Raw genomic sequence first — 16,365 nt, 5'->3', positions numbered from 1 at the left:
CGGGCCCGGCCCAGCCAGGCCACCGGGCTCAAAATCTAGGCCCGAGCCCGTCCCGGTTATAGCGTCGGGCCGGGCCGGATCAGGCTTTTTCGGGTCGGCCGGGCCGGGCTGCCCATGGCCAGGTCTAGTTACATATATCATCAAGGCTGACCTTATGGAGTTGTTCAATTGTCTTCATGCCGACCGACTTGAGCTATTTAGGCTTAATTTTGGCGAGATTGTCTTGTTGCCAAAGATTAAGGAGGCTGGACGGATCCAGCAGTTCAGACCCATATGCCTCCTTAATGTAAGTTTCAAGATTTTCACCAAAGTGGCTACGAATCGGCTTAACTCGGTAGCTGACCATGTTGTCCGACCATCTCAAACGGCTTTCATGCAAGGAAGGAATATACTTGATGGTGTAGTAATCCTGCATGAGACCGTCCACGAGATGCATCGGAAAAACCTAAGTGGAGTAGTATTCAAAATTGACTTTGAAAAAGCCTATGACAAGACCAAATGGTCTTTCCTCCAACAGGCCCTAAGGATGAAAGATTTCTCTAAAAAATGGTGCCAGTTGATCCAAAATTTTGTAATTGGAGGTAACGTGGCCATCAAAGTCAATGATGATGTAGATCATTACTTCCAAACAAAAAAAGGACTACGGCAGGGTGACCCCATGTCCCCAATGTTATTTAACATTGTGGCTGACATGTTGGCTATTCTGATTGAGCGCGCCAAGCAGGACGGGCAAATTGCTGGGGTAGTGCCACACCTTGTGAATGGTGGCCTCTCTATTCTGCAATATGCTGATGACACAACACTTTTTATGGAACATGACCTGGACAAGGCTCGAAACATGAACTCCTGTTGTCAGCGTTTGAGCAAATGTCAGGTCTTCAAATTAACTTCCATAAAAGCAAAGTGTTCTGCTTTGGAGAAGCCGTCGAGGTAGCAGCCGATTACGCGGACCTATTTGGTTGCGCACTTGGCCAATTCCCGATCAAATATCTGGGAATACTGATTCATTATCGTCGTCTCATCATTGCAGAGTGGAAGCATGTAGAGGAGCGGCTAGAGAAACGGTTGAGCAGTTGGAAAGGCAAGTTGCTCTCAGTTGGAGGACGGCTGGTTTTGATAAACTCTGTCCTCACAAATATGGTTCTCTATATGCTTTTTTTCTTCCAACTCCCAAAAGGGGTCTTGCAAAGATTGGACTATTTTAGGTCCAGATTCTTTTGGCAAGGAGATGGTGAAAAGAAAAAATACCGGCTGACCAAATGAAGTGTGGTTTGTAGGCCGAAAGACCAAGGTGACCTTGGAATTCATGACCTGCAGGTCAAGAATAAGGCCCTACTTAGTAAATGGTTGTTCAAACTTCTTACTGAGGATGGTGTTTGGCAAACCATGTTGCGCAACAAGTATCTAGGCCAAAAGGCGGTGTCTCAGACATATTGGAAATCTGGCGACTCACACTTTTGGGGTGGCCTAATGGCGGCAAAGAAACAACTCTTTCGCTTTGGGTCTTTCACGATAAAGGACGGGTCAGAGATTCGTTTCTGAGAAGATATCTGGCTAGGCAATGCCAGTCTCCGAGAACAATATCCAGCCTTGTACAACATTGCTCGCGATAAGAACAATACTATTGCGCAGGTGCTCAGCTCATCCCCGCCGAATATTTCTTTCGGGCGGGATTTGGTTGGCGCCCGACTTATGTCATGGCATAATCTCTTATCCCGTCTGGATCTGATTAACCTGTCGCAAGGTCGTGATGTGTTTCGCTGGAAGCTTACTACATCGGGGTCTTTCACGGTAGACTCTATTTATCATGCGCTCACGCATTCTGAGATACCGGAGAGCAATAACAAGAAAATCTGGAAGGCAAAGATTCCACTAAAAGTTAAAATATTCATGTGGTATCTTCGTAGAGGTGTTGTGCTAACCAAAGACAACCTTGCACGATGTAACTGGCTAGGAAGTAAGAAATATTGTTTTTTACTCATAACGAGACAATCAAACGCCTCTTTTTTCAATGCAAGTTTGCGCGTTCTACGTGATCGGTCATCCAAATAGCGTCAAATTTATATCCGCCCACAAGTGTTGCCAATATTTTTGGTCATTGGTTCGACGGTATTTCAAATAGGTTCAAAACGCTAATAAGGGTGGGAGCGTACGCCTTACTATGGTCGCTTTGGCTATGTAAGAAACGATTTGGTATTTAATGACAAAAATGCTTCTTCTCTGCAGGTTATTTTCCGTTGTACGCACTCGTTTCGTATGTGGTCTATGCTACAACGTGTGGAGTACCAACCGCTATTCAAGGCGGTGTGTACGCGATTGAAGCAGGTGGCTATGGAGTTTTTTATCCAACATGGGTGGCAACATAATCTCCGCATCGGTCCACCAACCGTTTCGACATAGGTATAGTGTCGGTCTATAGGACTCTATTGTTGCCGAATTGTCATTTTTTTCTTGTTAGATTTTTGATGTTTGGCTGTGTGCATCCTAGTTATGCAGAGGCCGGGTGATATTCTAAATGCTTTATATCGCTTGATGCTACATTTTAAGATAATAAAAGCATCCTTTATCGAAAGAGAAGGTACAGAAAGTATGAAAAGAGTCCTCATCTTCACAGCTGCAGATTGGACAAATAGCAGTAATCTCAAGTTTGCGTTTCTGTTTGTTTTTCCATGTCACAAGTGAGTCATTTGCAAGCCTCCAAGCGAAGTTAAGGACTTTTGGTGGTGCCAGTGTGGACTTCCAGCCTCACGAGCTCCATCAGAATGTGTACTAGAAGTTGCAACAAAACTGCTGTGCACTTCATCCGAAGCAAGCCTATATGCACTGCGTACTGAAAAAGTACCTGACTTCTCTGGCGCCCAAGCAAGGAAATTAGTTTCCCCACGACGGGAGGCCATAGAGAATCGGTTTCACTAGTCAGAGTTCTGCTCGGACAGCTTTCAAGGAACAGAAAGGAAAAGAAAAAAGGAAATCGGCTCAGACCTGGAGTCCAGGACTAGTCTCGTCGACGGGTCCGACTCGGAATTTCGGTTGCAACAGGGCTCTATATATTGACGCGCATCGGCGTATGGCCAAACATCATATCTCGCACCTGGTTTCCCGGCGGGCGTTTCTTTCCCCTTTTGCTGCTCAGTCTGCATGGCGATCCTAGAGTCCAACATCGACTTCTCTACGCTGCTCGACGGGAACGACTCCGGCGAGAACCAGCCGCCCAATCCATCAGATATGTCCGGCAGCTTCGTGTTCCTCCCCAGCCGGGCGGTGGCGCACATGATGCGACGATGGAATTACCAGGAAGGCTCGGGTCTCGGCGCGCAGGGGCAAGGGATCGTCGTGCCTATACAAGCCGTCGTGCGGGTGCGGCGGCGTCCAAAGGCTGGCCTCGGCTACCGTGAGAAACCATACGACAATGGTCTCCACGTGCCGCCGGAGCCGCCCGTGGAGGAGGAGTGCCGTGAGTGGGAGAATATTGCACGTGCTATGCGGCTCGAAACGGAGTGCTGCGAGACCATCCTCGCGCTCCTGCATGACATGATGCTTCAAGGGGACGACAGCGTGGAGACGACGGATGCGCTCAAGGCCGTGGCCGAGTCCAAGAAGGGGCTCCATGGGAAGCGCATGCTGGGGACGTGGAAAGCCAGGCTGCCTTCTTCCGCCGCGCGCTACATAATCGAGCAGGTGATCACGCCGAGGATGGTCGTCGACATGCGAGAGTGGAAGCCATCATGGGATCCGGACTGTCACGACTGGCTACGCCCGTTCATTCCCCTCATCGGCCACTTACCAGAGAGCCTCTACGGTACCGTGGAGAGCAAGATCAGGAACGGCGACTACGAGGTCGCGTCGCCATGGAAGGAATACCTTAGCCCGGTGCAGTGGGACACCTTCAGCAAGCGTCACATCCTGCCAATGCTAACACGGTTAGTACGGGAGATGAAGATCACGCCGCCGAAGCAAACCGACCCTTCGTTCCGGATGGTGATGTTGTGGGCACCTCTCCTGCGCGCTCAAGACGTGGTGTCGATCCTAGAAGCCGAACAGTTCTTTGACAAATGGGAAGGCGCGCTGCGACACTGGCTGCAAGCCGCGAAGCCCTCGTTGGGGGAGGCCACCGCATGGTGCACCGGCTGGAAGACGCTCTTCACGCCAGAGCTGCTCGCCGATGAAACTGTGCTCGCGCATCTTGATGCTGGCCTTGATATGGTCGATCCTGCAATGCAAGACCTTGACAGTCTTTTTAGTAAATTGTAGTCCGCATCTACTGCAATTTTTGTCTTGTAGGGCAATTTCTGTTGTAATGATGTACTGTAGTCACTTGTTATCTTCCAAAATAATCTCATGGAACAATCTGTAGTATTCAGGTTGATATTGTAGCTGTGTAGTATCTATGATCTCAAGTAACTATACGTTTCATCAGATACATTGGAGATTAAGAAATGTTCCTTTTCTTGGGAGTCCCAAGGAATATATTTTTAGGCGAGTCCCAAGAAATTAACTGGAATAACTTGTTTGTTTAATTTGCAGGATACATAATCACAAACAGATGTGTATCATCGTGTATTGTAGTGTGTCAGAGTGATAATGACAGGAACATGTTATCATCCTGCAGGAAATAAGATACACAGGCATGCTTGGAAAAATGTAACGAGAAAAATGTATCATCCAGACAACCGCTACATTATGTTGATAACACTTGAACAAATTTGTTTTCTAACAGCTTCAGATTTCGGAACAGATCTCCAAGAAAATGCAATGATGCCGCGTGAAAATATCATAGTCAATTCTTCAATAGTAGCCTACAGATCAAGCTCTCGACAAAACATAAAGAAGCGGCTAGAACTTTAAGCCATCTTAATCTCCACAAAAAGCACAAATGGGCCCTATATATTGTGGAGTGATTATGAAGTGTGGTTCTTTCTTTTCATCTTGCATAGCAGTCACTAGAGCTCATTTTAATTTGCAATGCGTGCATTAACTGCTGGAGGGAGGTAGATTGCAGTTGCAATAGGTGTACCATACTGAGCTGTTTATGACAATGATGAGGATGGAACATTTTGCAGGTCAATACCAAGTCGAGTTGGCTGTAAAAAAAATACTGGCTTATATTAGAAAAGGTTTCACCTTGTTCATAGCTCAAGTGAATATTGTATATAGCAGATCAGTTATCCTTGTCACATGTAAATCTCCCTTTGTCACTTTTTCTTGTAAACTATTGTAAAAGTGCTAAGGTTATGTGTGTTAGCTTGGAACATGAGAGATGTCTGATATAAATTCAACAAATTAGTAACCAACTGAACAAACATGAACTAACAAATAAATAAATAAGGGCAGCCCGGTGCATGTAGCTCCCGCTTGCGCAGGGTGCGGGGAAGGGTCCGACCACTTCGGGTCTATTGTATGCAGCCTTTCCCTACATTTCTGTAAGAGCTGTTTCCAGGGCTTGAACCCGTGACCTCACGGTCACAAGGCAGCAACTTTAGCACTGCGCCAAGGCTCCCCTTCAACTAACAAATAAATAAGGACAGGAAAAATAAAAGATGGCAGAAAGATGCTTCCATCACACATAAACAGGTTGGATTGGAATGCATAATTGCAAATCTACCATCATACCATGATGTGCTTTTCATATGTACAATATGCTGAATACCACACAACTACAATAGACAAGTTCCTTGATATTCTGCAGCAAAACCAAATTTCAGTAGTCACTCCAGAAAACACACAATGTATTTACAAAAATGTAGCTGAATATACAAAGCAAAAACTGAAGGAAAACCTGTGAACAGCAGAAAACAGATCACTTCGGGTTATGTACCAAGTCAATACAGTTAGTTACTTGACTCCAGATCCTGGGAGCGTGACTTGCTTGCAATTCAGGGACATCACGGGTTGGATATTTAGCATTTAGCTGTTGAAGCTCCACCAAGAATCGCTAATCTGAACATTGACTCTATACTATATTTAGTACGCAATCCATTCATGTCCTTGAATAAAGTTCTCTACTGAGTAGAATGTGACATGCTGTTCTGATGTCCGACTGCTCCACCCGACCCTTGATGTCTGATTTGCACCAGGGCCTCGACTATCAAACTCCCCATAATACAGTGTCTTGAGTGCAAAATCCCCTCGCCAAGCAAGCCAACCCTCCGGCCTGACAACCTTGCCTAAATAACAGCTGACAAATAGTGTCCTTGCATACTCCTTCCATGGACGCCCCAAGTAGAGCCGGTACGATTGCGGCTTTGCCTGGAACAACACAACGAAATCTTTGCTACCATCCACTGTGCAATTTTGAAACACAAACCCTGTGGTCTGCCCTGGATCAATCCTCCCATTTGCTGCCACCACATTGCGTGCGCTCTTCCCGGAACCCTCTGCCCGCGGCACCGTCTCAATCACGCATTCCTCAAACATAGCTGCGGCATTCCCAAATACAAAATCCACAGTTCCAGTAATATGGCATCGGCGATACAATTGCCGCATTGTGCGAGCATACAAGGTGTCCTGATGCCCTCGGAACTCCACATTCTCCAGCACCGACCGGTCGCTGTCTGACCGGAACGCAACCGCCTGGTGAGCTCCTGCCCCAGCAGTGTTCTCAAATGTGATATCCCTCGCCCGGAAGCCATCGCCGACGACAGCCACCGTCGCGGTGTCATAAGTGCCGAGCCCTTCGATCCCCACGCTCCGTGAGGCAGTGATCACGGTAGCCCCCATTCCCTCGCCCACCAGCAAAACGTTGGTCTTCTCGAACGGAACTACGACGTTTTCCTTGTATATACCTGCAGAGACGGTGATGAGGAAGTGCCCGGCAGTGTAATTCGGCGCGGCATTGACGGCGTCTTGCACGTTGGAGAAGTCGCACGCCGGATTGGACTTGCAGACGGTGGCGGCCGGACGGACCCTCGCCGGAAATGCTGCGACCGTGGAGTAGAAGGAGGCGGGTTTGGGGTATGCGGTTAGCGTCTGCGGGGTGAGGGAGTTGAGGAAGCGGGAGGTGAGCGAGTGGGAGGGGAAGGCGGGGAGGGACAGGAGGTGGGAGCAGTCGTACTGGCACTGGAGCGAGGCGGAGGCGAGGTGGAGCGCGGCCGGCAGGTCGCCGGACTCGAGCGCGGGGAGCGCGGCGCGGAGGCGGTGGAGCGAGAGGGAGAGGTGGTCGGCGCACGGGTGCGCGTAGGAGGCGGGGGACGGGTGCGCGGCGATGGCCGCGCGGAGGAGGGAGGCGGGGGCCGCGGGTCCCCCCGGCGGCGCGGTGGGCAGGAGGACGAGCAGAGCGAGGAGCGCGAGGGCGGCCGCCGCCGCGGCGACGGGGAGGAGGCGGCGGCGGCGGGGGTGGGCCCGCGGCATTTGGGAAAGAGACACAGAGAGAGAGAGAGGAGATCCCGATACGCACTAGATTGCGTTCGTCTTTGTTTTCAGTATCTCTATCTCTTCTCTTCTCTATCTCTATCTCTACTACTAATAAACAATCAAACAAAAAATTTCTTACGTGCACCCCACAAACGTATACGGATTCATTACTACCGCACGATTAGACCCGATAAACTTAATCTAACGGTTAGCCTTAACCTAATCTGTTTCATGGTGTGCACTTTGCAATTTGCAACGACTGACCGTACTCCATCGCGGAGGAATGTGAAACTCCACGCCCGCAGCCCCTACAATTACGGAAGGCACGTAGAAACAGGAAACTGATCGCAAACGGATCCCTTCACCCTCAATCACGACGATTCCCTGTCATCACCGCGTCAGACGCCCCCAAGACAACGAATCCTCCCTCGCCGCACGATAGCACGGTGTCGTTCCTGGACAGCGAACTCGCCGCCGCGGGAGGTGCTCAGGTGATGAGGTGTGGAGAGGCGACCAGAAAGAGGAAGGAAAAGGGATGGTGGAAAGAGGGATGGCCACAACAATCTATCATGGATGGATCACTAACCCGCGCCGCGCGCTTCATCGGATCAACAGAGAGGTTAAGGAGCCATGGGGAACCTCTACGATCCAACGCGAACATAACCAGGAGAAAAGCAAGAATAAATCACCGGAGAAGATGAGAGCGGAGGAGGAGATGGCGGGCGATCCCGAAGAAGAGGAACTGGAAGAAGTTGGGAAGAAGATGGTGGTGCTGCAATGGCTGGATCGTGGACCTGGTGGTGCCCGAGGCGGAGACGAGCCAGTGCGGCGTCCAATTAGAGCACATGATCATCAGGTATGAGTACGACACCTATGCCCCAGCCGGCGGAAGCAGCGGCTAGCGCTACCCCCGTGTCCACCTCTGTGTCGACTCTGCTGCCCTCTCCCTGATCCTCCACTGCTCCAGGCATACCCACGCCGCCCCGGGATGGGCCGCCGCCGGCCCGGTCTGGACCACGCCATGCTCCTTGACCTCCAAGGATCTCGGCAATGGGGGCCTGCTTGACCACGCGTGCAACACCGTCGCCGCCATGGTGGACAGGAAGTCGCCCGATGAGATCCGTGCCATGTTCGGCATCAGGCCCGCCTGCGGCTCCGCTACTCGACCGGACCCAAAGGTAGAGAAAGCGCTGCTGGCTCTCCACTTCGTCCGCTACCACGGCGATGGCGTCTCCGCGTACAACCCCAAGCTTCGTCGGTTCGTGGCCACCCGTTACTGTCGCAACTCACACCGGCATCACAGGATAAACAGTGTAAGTCCTCCCCACACAAACTAAATAGGGAGGAGAACAAGTAGGCGACGTGACGGCGGTGATTGTGACTGCAACGACGTCGCAGGTGAGTCCCGCCAGCCCCTGAATCCTTCTTCCTCTCTTCCCCTTCTCCATGCCGGACACCTGTACACCCGCCTGCAGTAACTCCTCTATTCTTCGCATGTTCAGTTGCTCCTTTACTCACGACTCTTTCTTTGTGTTTTTCATTGTATGTCTACTAAGTACAGTAGGTGTACTGAGTACTGTTCTATCCTTTTACTGTTTTCTTCAGCCATCTTTTGTTCTATATACTTCGTTAGTAAATGCCCTAATATTTCTTGTCTAGCCAGCATGTATTTCGTACTACAGTGAGTTGATGTGAAATCCTGCAATATTTTGTAATGATCATCTAATTAATTTTGAGTGGCATTTACTTGCAGGTCTTTTAAAGGAACTTTTGGTAAGAAATACACAACCGTGTCATTCAGTGCTGGACCTCTGTTATTGGCAAGAAATACACTAATGTGTAGCTCACTGCTGAGGTAACATCAAATTCATCTAATACTTGTTCTCGCGTGTAGAAGTAAAATGCTCTTTCAGAATTCAGTTATTAGTGTTAGTTGATATTCTTCAGTTTAACAAACTACGATTGATTGCTCTTTATGCTAATCTGCAGAAGTTTAGAACCATATGTATTCTGAACATTGGCAAGTCCGCTTACATAAATTCTTCTATTTTTCTATTGCAATGAGAGAAAAAATATATACATGCAGTGCCAATGGAGAACTTGGACCAATTGATAATATATCCATCTTGGGCACTATACATCTATTTCATATCAATGTTTGCTACTGACGTTGTGATAGTTAATGTTTCATACTTCATATTTTTTTCTTCTTCAGACAAATCGAAACCATCTATCATATTATTCACCTTCTTGCAAATTTCAGTTATTTCTTTTTTAGAAAAGCTACTTTCTGTCTTTGAGTGCCGGTAAATCTAATTGAATTTTTTAAATCCACTTACATCTTTCTAACACCGCAGATGTTTTTTTAAGCTATCCGGTATATGACATTTCTTGGCCGTTCATATTTCAAACTCCAGTTTTTAACTTCATATTGAATCAATTATTGTAAGTCAAAGCTAAAAGTGTGTATTGGTATATTTGATTCCCAAATTAGGTTTCTCACCGCCGTAAGCTCATAATCTATGCACGTGAATTCTCATATAGGGTTCTAATATTTGTCAAGACGTGCGTTGCACGTGCACACTTACTAGTAACTCCTAGGTTGTGTTTTCTAAAGGAAGCGGGGTGGTGTGATTCCATGTTTTCCCCGTTCGAAGGCGTATTTCTCGGGAGGAGTTTTTGGGACGGCATACCTTTAACCAACCGATAACTCTGATAAGCAACCACCACTTCGCTTCAGTGGTGCTCTGCCGCTCTCGCTCTGTTTTGATCCTTGTGCGTGCGTGCTGGGTTAAAAGATGGATTTGGTCTCTGGGAGAGTGATTCAGGGGTGCTCGCCTTCCTGGAGAGGCATCAAACCGCCGAGATTTCCTCTCCTGCTTGGTTCTTGGGCTGCCGCCGGCAGCAGCGCGTTTCCTGGATGCTCGTGCGCGCTAGCTGTTTGTAGAAATGCCTCAGCGGTGGTGCCCTTTGCCAAGAAGAAGAGGAAGTGGTACAGTGTGGAGCCGCCTGATGGAGAGGAAGAGAAAGATGATGTTCCTGATGTGATAGGAGGTGAGGTCGAGGATGTTGATGTCGAGGAGGAGGAGGTCGGCGAGGAGGACGCCGGCGATGACGGTAACGGTTTTCTGTATTCTGGTGAAGTTTCATTGCTTTCTTTTCCTTGTGAGCTTTGGGTTCAACTTCAGTCTACTGTTGCCTGTGGAAGGATGGAGGAATTCTGCATTTTCGCTCCATTTCTTCCATCACTGTACGTACTATGAAGCATTTGGGGATCCAAATATTCATATACTTGTAGTGTCTGCTGAATGCGAGTTATAAGGTACTATAACATGCACCGTCAGGAACAGGCCTCTGCAGTAGATTGTATGTGCGTGGGAGTATAGCAGTGTGTATCTTCGGCAATTTGCACTTGTCACTCTAATTCAGGCCAAGTGGAACAATAGTTGTGAACAGATGGCATTCATCACTTGCGTAGCCAATTTATTAATTGAACTTCATAGTTTAATTGGGTGCTTGAAATACACTTCATGAGTGCAGTGCAGTGATGTTTGATGTGAGATCAGCTCCCAGTTATGGAATAAGATCCCCAATCCCTCGGTTGGATAGTTTATCATTTCAACTAGAAGATATTTTTCAGTTTGGGCTGTAAGCAAATTAGAGATAAGATATATGATTTGTTACTTGATTGGATTTTTTGGCCTCTATATAAAGAGGACCCTCCATGAAAAGTTAATCAAGCAAGAATTAGAAAATCAATTCTTCTATCTGGCGCATGGGGCTAGAGCCCTCCCCTTATCTCTCGCCTAAAACCCACAGTTGATGTCCTACCCGTCTAAAAAGACGAGTGCAGTGATAAACCTGGGTTGCGTGGTTGTTCCCATTATGTAAGTTGAATCTATGTAGGACATGTCCAATCTTTGAACAAAAAAAGCACTCCAGTGTATTTTTGTATTTTCCTCAACTATTAGTATTAACATTTTTTATCCGCCGACTAACCAAATAATATGTTGTATACTGGTATCAATAAAACAATTATGTCCCCGAAACCTTGCAGATATAGTGGATGACGATGACAGCGACAATGATGATGACTATGATTTCGAAGATGAATTTGAGAGTGATGATGAACAAGACCTTTATGTATGGTTTCTTTTTTCCATTGAAACTACAACTTACGCCATTAACCATTGACCACGGATGTGCATTGATATATTGGAGGTTGGAGATGGAGGTGCTGGTGGTGGAGTGTCACTTGCTGGTACATGGTGGGGCAAGGAAGCTTTGGCTTTGGCCGAGGAGGTTTCAGCTTCTTTCGATGGCGACTTGAAGATTTATGCTTTCAAGGCAACTGCAAATTTAGAAATCAGAGTTCGCATCGAGAAGATGTCCACTAGGTATATATCAATATTAGTACAGGCATATGCTGAACTTCTAGAATTTGTCTTGTTTATGTGAGTTTGTTGAAGCCTCGAGTGGTTGGGATTAGTGGATCGATAAAGTGATTATTAATAGATTTTAACCGTCTGTTTCAAGGGTGAGTAACTTTAAATTTTCCAATATTCTGGGAATATGAAGGCAAGCACACAGCTGATACTGGTAGATGACATAATTTTCATGTAAATTATCTTTTTCATTAGAAGGCCATTGACATTCTTGGGAAATAAAAACATAAACATGGATTAAGATTATATCTCCCTCGCAAAAAACGTATGGTACTTACATTTGAAAGCATAGAACATAGTATGTATTAGTTGCTGATATCATTAGTGTCAAAGTTGTCTTTTTGTAACCTTCTTTCTATTTTCGGTCATTTGTCTTAGATTTCTCATTAAGCATCTGTTACTAGGTATGGTTCTCCGACTATTGATGACATTGAAGCATACACGATTGCGTACCGTGCAAAGTTGGATGATGCAGAGTCAGCAGGCAGGATACCAAAGAACGTATCCTTGGAGGTACTCTCCCTCTATAACCATATCAAGAACTAGCTAAAGCCTTATCTGGATACTCTGGCACAAACTGATAGCATCAATTAAAAAAATCTCTATGTGATGCTTAGCACTAAGGCATACTTCCGCTAATCACTTTGAAGGTGTCATCCCCCGGTGTGGAGAGAGTCATCCGTGTCCCGGACGACCTTGAACGCTTCAAAGAACGGTCGATGTATGTCAGATACGTTATGACAAGCGAGGATGCAGCCACGACCCAGGAAGGCGACGGCGTGTTCAGGCTCATTTCCTACGACGTGGACCTGTGTGAGTGCACCTGGGGCATAGCCGATGTGAAGATAAACCGGCAGCAGACCGGAAAGGGCAGGCCTCTGAGCAAGAAGCAGAGAGAATGGCGTCTGCAGACGCCGTTCGAGTCGCTGAAGTTGGTCAGGGTGTACTCAGAATGTTGAGCAGCTTCTTTGACTAAATCATTGTGTCCATCTGAGGTAATTTGTAGAGAACCTCGTCCAGTTTTGCTGAACTACCACTGATAGTCAGTCCAGTGTGTGCACAGTAGCTAGATTGTTGCACCATTTGTTCATATCCGGTGGTGAGATGAGTTCTTCTTCTACTTAACAGATAACACCTGAACTGTCCTCAAGTTTTGCTCTCTTGTTTGACATGCTCTTACACAGTTATATGGCAGCATTCCCTGCATGTATTTACTTGATTGATCCATTAGTTCTTTCATTTGGCCCTGATATGCAATCCACTTGTCGAATTAGTAATCTCTTGTCAACGAGAATGGATTACGTGTTCGACCGAATGTGCTGCCGAGTAGGAAAGTTGATCCAGTACATCCACTAGACCAGCTAGTATAAATAAGCAGCGACTTTGTAAACATGACCAGAGGAATGTTGATCAAGCGCATGCATGTCATGCATAAGCATCTCTGATGCAATTGGTTATTGTTGTGCCGCTCGTGTGTATGCTTGCGTGCTAGTTGGACATTTGAACAAACCAACTAAGGTGAGAATTTGAGATAGAAGGATATCATATCCTCCGTAAAAGTAGCTCAAAATTGTGCATTTGCTTCATGTCCCATTACAGATTTGGTGTTTCGCATTATTGAACCTACGGTTGTATGAAAAAAGACTGTGCAACTTCTTTTGAGGGAAAAAGATTGTGCAACTTCAGGTCAACTAATTTGAGATAGAAAGATATCCTATCCTCTGTAAAAGCAACTAAAAAATGTCCCATCTTAACTGTTGCAGATTTGCTATTTCACATTTCAGATTGTGCAACTTGTTTATTTTCTTTTGGGGGAAAAAGATTGTGCAATTTCAGGTCAACAAATTTGACACTATATGCCAAGTAGCACACCTTAAAAACCTAAAATTGCACATGATGTAGCAAATACAAAAAATATCCAGCTGGATATCCAGACAAAACAACCTCATTGTTACATAGTACGTCTAGCTTTGAATTAGTTTCAGCTTGTAGATATGTTGCACTGTCTTTTGTATTTGGTAGAAACTGAGTGGTGGGAGCTCAGCCAATCAACTAGGCACATATATATGCACGTCAACTTTGTATTCAAGGATATGTGCCGTATGAGTCCATTATTGCTTGCTGCCTTCCTGACGATTAAAGAAGTTAGCATACATACAGTATTTGTTATGATGTCGAACAAGATGATAATTAAATCTCAAGTGCATGCCCCAACAAAATTAGTTAATGTGGCAGATCGTCGATCTAATATCTAACCGGCGACCCCTCAAAAAAATTTATCTAACCGGCGTTCGAAGTGCAAGCTCATGACCGGCGAGTTGCTTCTACGGTTGTGCCACACAGACTGCACATGCCATTAGACCAAGCAAGCACGAATACACGCGATTCCACACTCTGAGTTGCTTGTACTTACGCCACAGAAGCTAGCCATATCCAAGTGGTGAAATACGAGTAGTAACTAACAGGTGCATGCTGCCTCAAGAAAAAGCTAATTAACAGTTGCTTGTGCTGCCAACAAACTACACACGGAAACGGAGATATTGGACCAAGCAGGGACAGTCGTGTGATTTCACACCTCACAATCATGCATGGATTGAGCATACTGCATGCACTGCTCTTGCTACTTCTTGATCGTATGTATATATAGCCCGCCACCCCCAGCCCGCAGTATGTAGTCTCAGTGAGATAAACATTGATATGCAGACTGCAGAGCCACCGCCAAGCTAGCAAAAATGTCTCCACCACCATATTCAAGGTACGGTCCGCACTCACCACCACCCCCTACGCCGCCGCCGCCGCCGCCATCGCCGAATCCCCCTTACCAGTCACCACCACCTCCTACACCGTACCCCACTTATCTGCCACCACCACCTCCTACGCCGCCGCCGCCGCCGCCGTATCCCCCTTATCTGCCACCACCACCTTCTTACCCACCATCGACTGGTCCCGCTCTGCCGCCAACCCCATATCCCGATGCCCCAACACCTTATTATGGTCCACTTCCGCCACGGACGTCGTCTCCCGGCCCGGATGTCCCAGCCCCGCCGCCGACGCCGTACACCGGCGTCCCATATGTTCCAACGCCTGATTATTATGATCCTTCCGGCTCCAACACTGTCTATACGCCGTCGCCACCAACGGCGGGGGGTAGTGGACAAATCCTCGTGATAGTGCTGGTCCCCATCGCCGGGCTGGTCCTCCTTGGGCTGCTGGCGGGTCTCTTCCTGCTCGCGCGGCGGAGGCGGATGAGGAGGGAGGAACCGGCCGGGTGCCCGGTGGAGGAGGAGGATGTTCCTGAGTACGTGAGCGTGCAGGAGCAGGCTGTGGTGGTCGACGAGGTCGTCGTCAGGCACACACACGAACGAGACGATGGCAAGTGCTAGACACCATGCCCCGGCCTGACGGCCTGACCTGTCACGTACCTACTCGTGTGTTTGTTGCCATGCTTGGTGACTCTGTTAGTGCGGTGTGTGATTGGTGGGACTGTTTACGTACATCACTTGTTGCTTGAAACGTACTAGTGTACTAGCATGCGTGGAAAATGCTGGCTTGTTTAAGTGTGTTCATGTAATAATCGTCGTGCTCTTCCATGCATGATCGTCCTTGTGGTACTGTATTTGGATGCATGCTATGAATATCTGCATTTTTTCCTTCACGAAATATATATACAGACATGTACTGTGATATATGTATATATGGATGTTTTTCAATATGAGAACACCAATTTATTTATTTCATAACAAAGCTTCGTCCTCTCCCTTTCTTCTTCATGTCCGGCTGTCAAGAGCTAGCCGAACCTCGAGGCGGGGCCACCATCAACATGTAATTAATGATTACCGTTGGACGAGCAGAGGCTGAAGTAGAGGCCGGGATCGCTCGGCCGTTCAAGGTCATGGAAGAACAACCATTTGGGGGAAGTAGGCGGGCTGTTTAACGACGTTAGAGAGGACACATGGGCATATGTCAGTGGTGGGATGTGGCGTTGGTGGTGGATCTTGTAACCGAGAGTAGATAGCAATGGATAGTTCGACAGCTGGGGAGCGGTCTCGTCGAGCAATTGAGATGAGGGGGTAAAGGTCTAGGCCTTATTCGGTTTGAAGGATTTTTGTAGGAAAAATATAGGAACAAGGATTTCAAAGGAAAAATTTCTATATATGCATTCAGTTTGTAGGAAATGCATACAGGAATTTCGTAGGAATACTACTCATTTCTTATGTTCTCGGACGAAACTACACATCCACTCAAAGCTCATTTACGCGTAGGAGTAGGAACGAAGCAAGTCAATTCTTTAGAATGACAAGTGTCATTCTATCAAATTCCTATACTATTTCTAATTCCTACGTTTTGATTTCCTACAAACCAAATGAACCCTAAGGGTTCATCTCTTGCGTCTTATCGTTGCAATACGAGTGATTTTTGGATTGTCATGCAAAACTTTCAGTTAGCCCATACAAACTTTCTATGTTGATGGAAAAGACTTCATATTTTTAACATATACTTTTTCTGTGATACCACTAATTTCTATTTTACACAAGTTTTTTTTACTTGATAATATTGACTTTGTTTACGT

General features: G+C 46.9%; 3 protein-coding genes across 5 annotated transcripts; 2 read left to right on the top strand and 1 right to left on the bottom strand.

Moving 5' to 3' along the window:
• Positions 1-3,138: 3,138 nt before the first annotated feature.
• Positions 3,139-4,251, top strand: LOC125541734 (septin and tuftelin-interacting protein 1 homolog 1-like). The gene has a single exon (XM_048705080.1). The coding sequence runs from the start codon at positions 3,139-3,141 to the stop codon at positions 4,249-4,251; it is 1,113 nt and encodes a 370-aa protein (XP_048561037.1).
• Positions 4,252-4,638: 387 nt separating this feature from the next.
• Positions 4,639-7,418, bottom strand: LOC125538349 (probable pectinesterase/pectinesterase inhibitor 51). 2 transcript variants are annotated; one of them, XM_048701608.1, is made up of 3 exons: positions 5,777-7,418; positions 5,611-5,680; positions 4,639-5,081 (listed from the first exon to the last, which is right to left on the bottom strand). In XM_048701608.1, exon 1 carries the CDS (start codon positions 7,345-7,347, stop codon positions 5,962-5,964), a length of 1,386 nt encoding a protein of 461 aa, XP_048557565.1. In that variant the 5' UTR covers positions 7,348-7,418; the 3' UTR covers positions 4,639-5,081; positions 5,611-5,680; positions 5,777-5,961. The 2 variants fall into 2 exon arrangements, with proteins under 2 accessions (XP_048557565.1, XP_048557566.1); XM_048701609.1 differs by lacking the exon at positions 4,639-5,081 and having other exon boundaries at positions 5,573-5,680.
• A 2,631-nt stretch (positions 7,419-10,049) lies between these two features.
• LOC125538348 lies at positions 10,050-13,034 on the top strand. Of its 2 annotated transcripts, none has more exons than XM_048701605.1 (5): positions 10,050-10,488; positions 11,408-11,493; positions 11,572-11,747; positions 12,200-12,308; positions 12,446-13,034. In XM_048701605.1, exons 1-5 carry the CDS (start codon positions 10,149-10,151, stop codon positions 12,752-12,754), a joined length of 1,020 nt encoding a protein of 339 aa, XP_048557562.1. In that variant the 5' UTR covers positions 10,050-10,148; the 3' UTR covers positions 12,755-13,034. The 2 variants fall into 2 exon arrangements, with proteins under 2 accessions (XP_048557562.1, XP_048557564.1); XM_048701607.1 differs by having other exon boundaries at positions 10,051-10,467.
• Positions 13,035-16,365: the final 3,331 nt, after the last annotated feature.

The sequence above is a fragment of the Triticum urartu genome, chromosome 2 (assembly GCF_003073215.2).
Source record: "Triticum urartu cultivar G1812 chromosome 2, Tu2.1, whole genome shotgun sequence".
NCBI lineage: Eukaryota > Viridiplantae > Streptophyta > Magnoliopsida > Poales > Poaceae > Triticum > Triticum urartu.
Note: the sequence above shows the minus strand (reverse complement) of the source record. Positions and strands in the feature narration are given on the sequence as shown.

Coding starts and splice junctions, on each gene's coding strand:
- LOC125541734 (XM_048705080.1), top strand. CDS start 3,139: ATGGCGATCCTAGAGTCCAACATCGACTTCTCTACGCTGCTCGACGGG.
- LOC125538349 (XM_048701608.1), bottom strand. CDS start 7,347: ATGCCGCGGGCCCACCCCCGCCGCCGCCGCCTCCTCCCCGTCGCCGCG.
- LOC125538348 (XM_048701605.1), top strand. CDS start 10,149: ATGGATTTGGTCTCTGGGAGAGTGATTCAGGGGTGCTCGCCTTCCTGG. Junction 11,494..11,571: donor ATGATGAACAAGACCTTTAT/GTATGGTTTCTT, acceptor GATATATTGGAG/GTTGGAGATGGAGGTGCTGG. Junction 12,309..12,445: donor CAAAGAACGTATCCTTGGAG/GTACTCTCCCTC, acceptor ATCACTTTGAAG/GTGTCATCCCCCGGTGTGGA.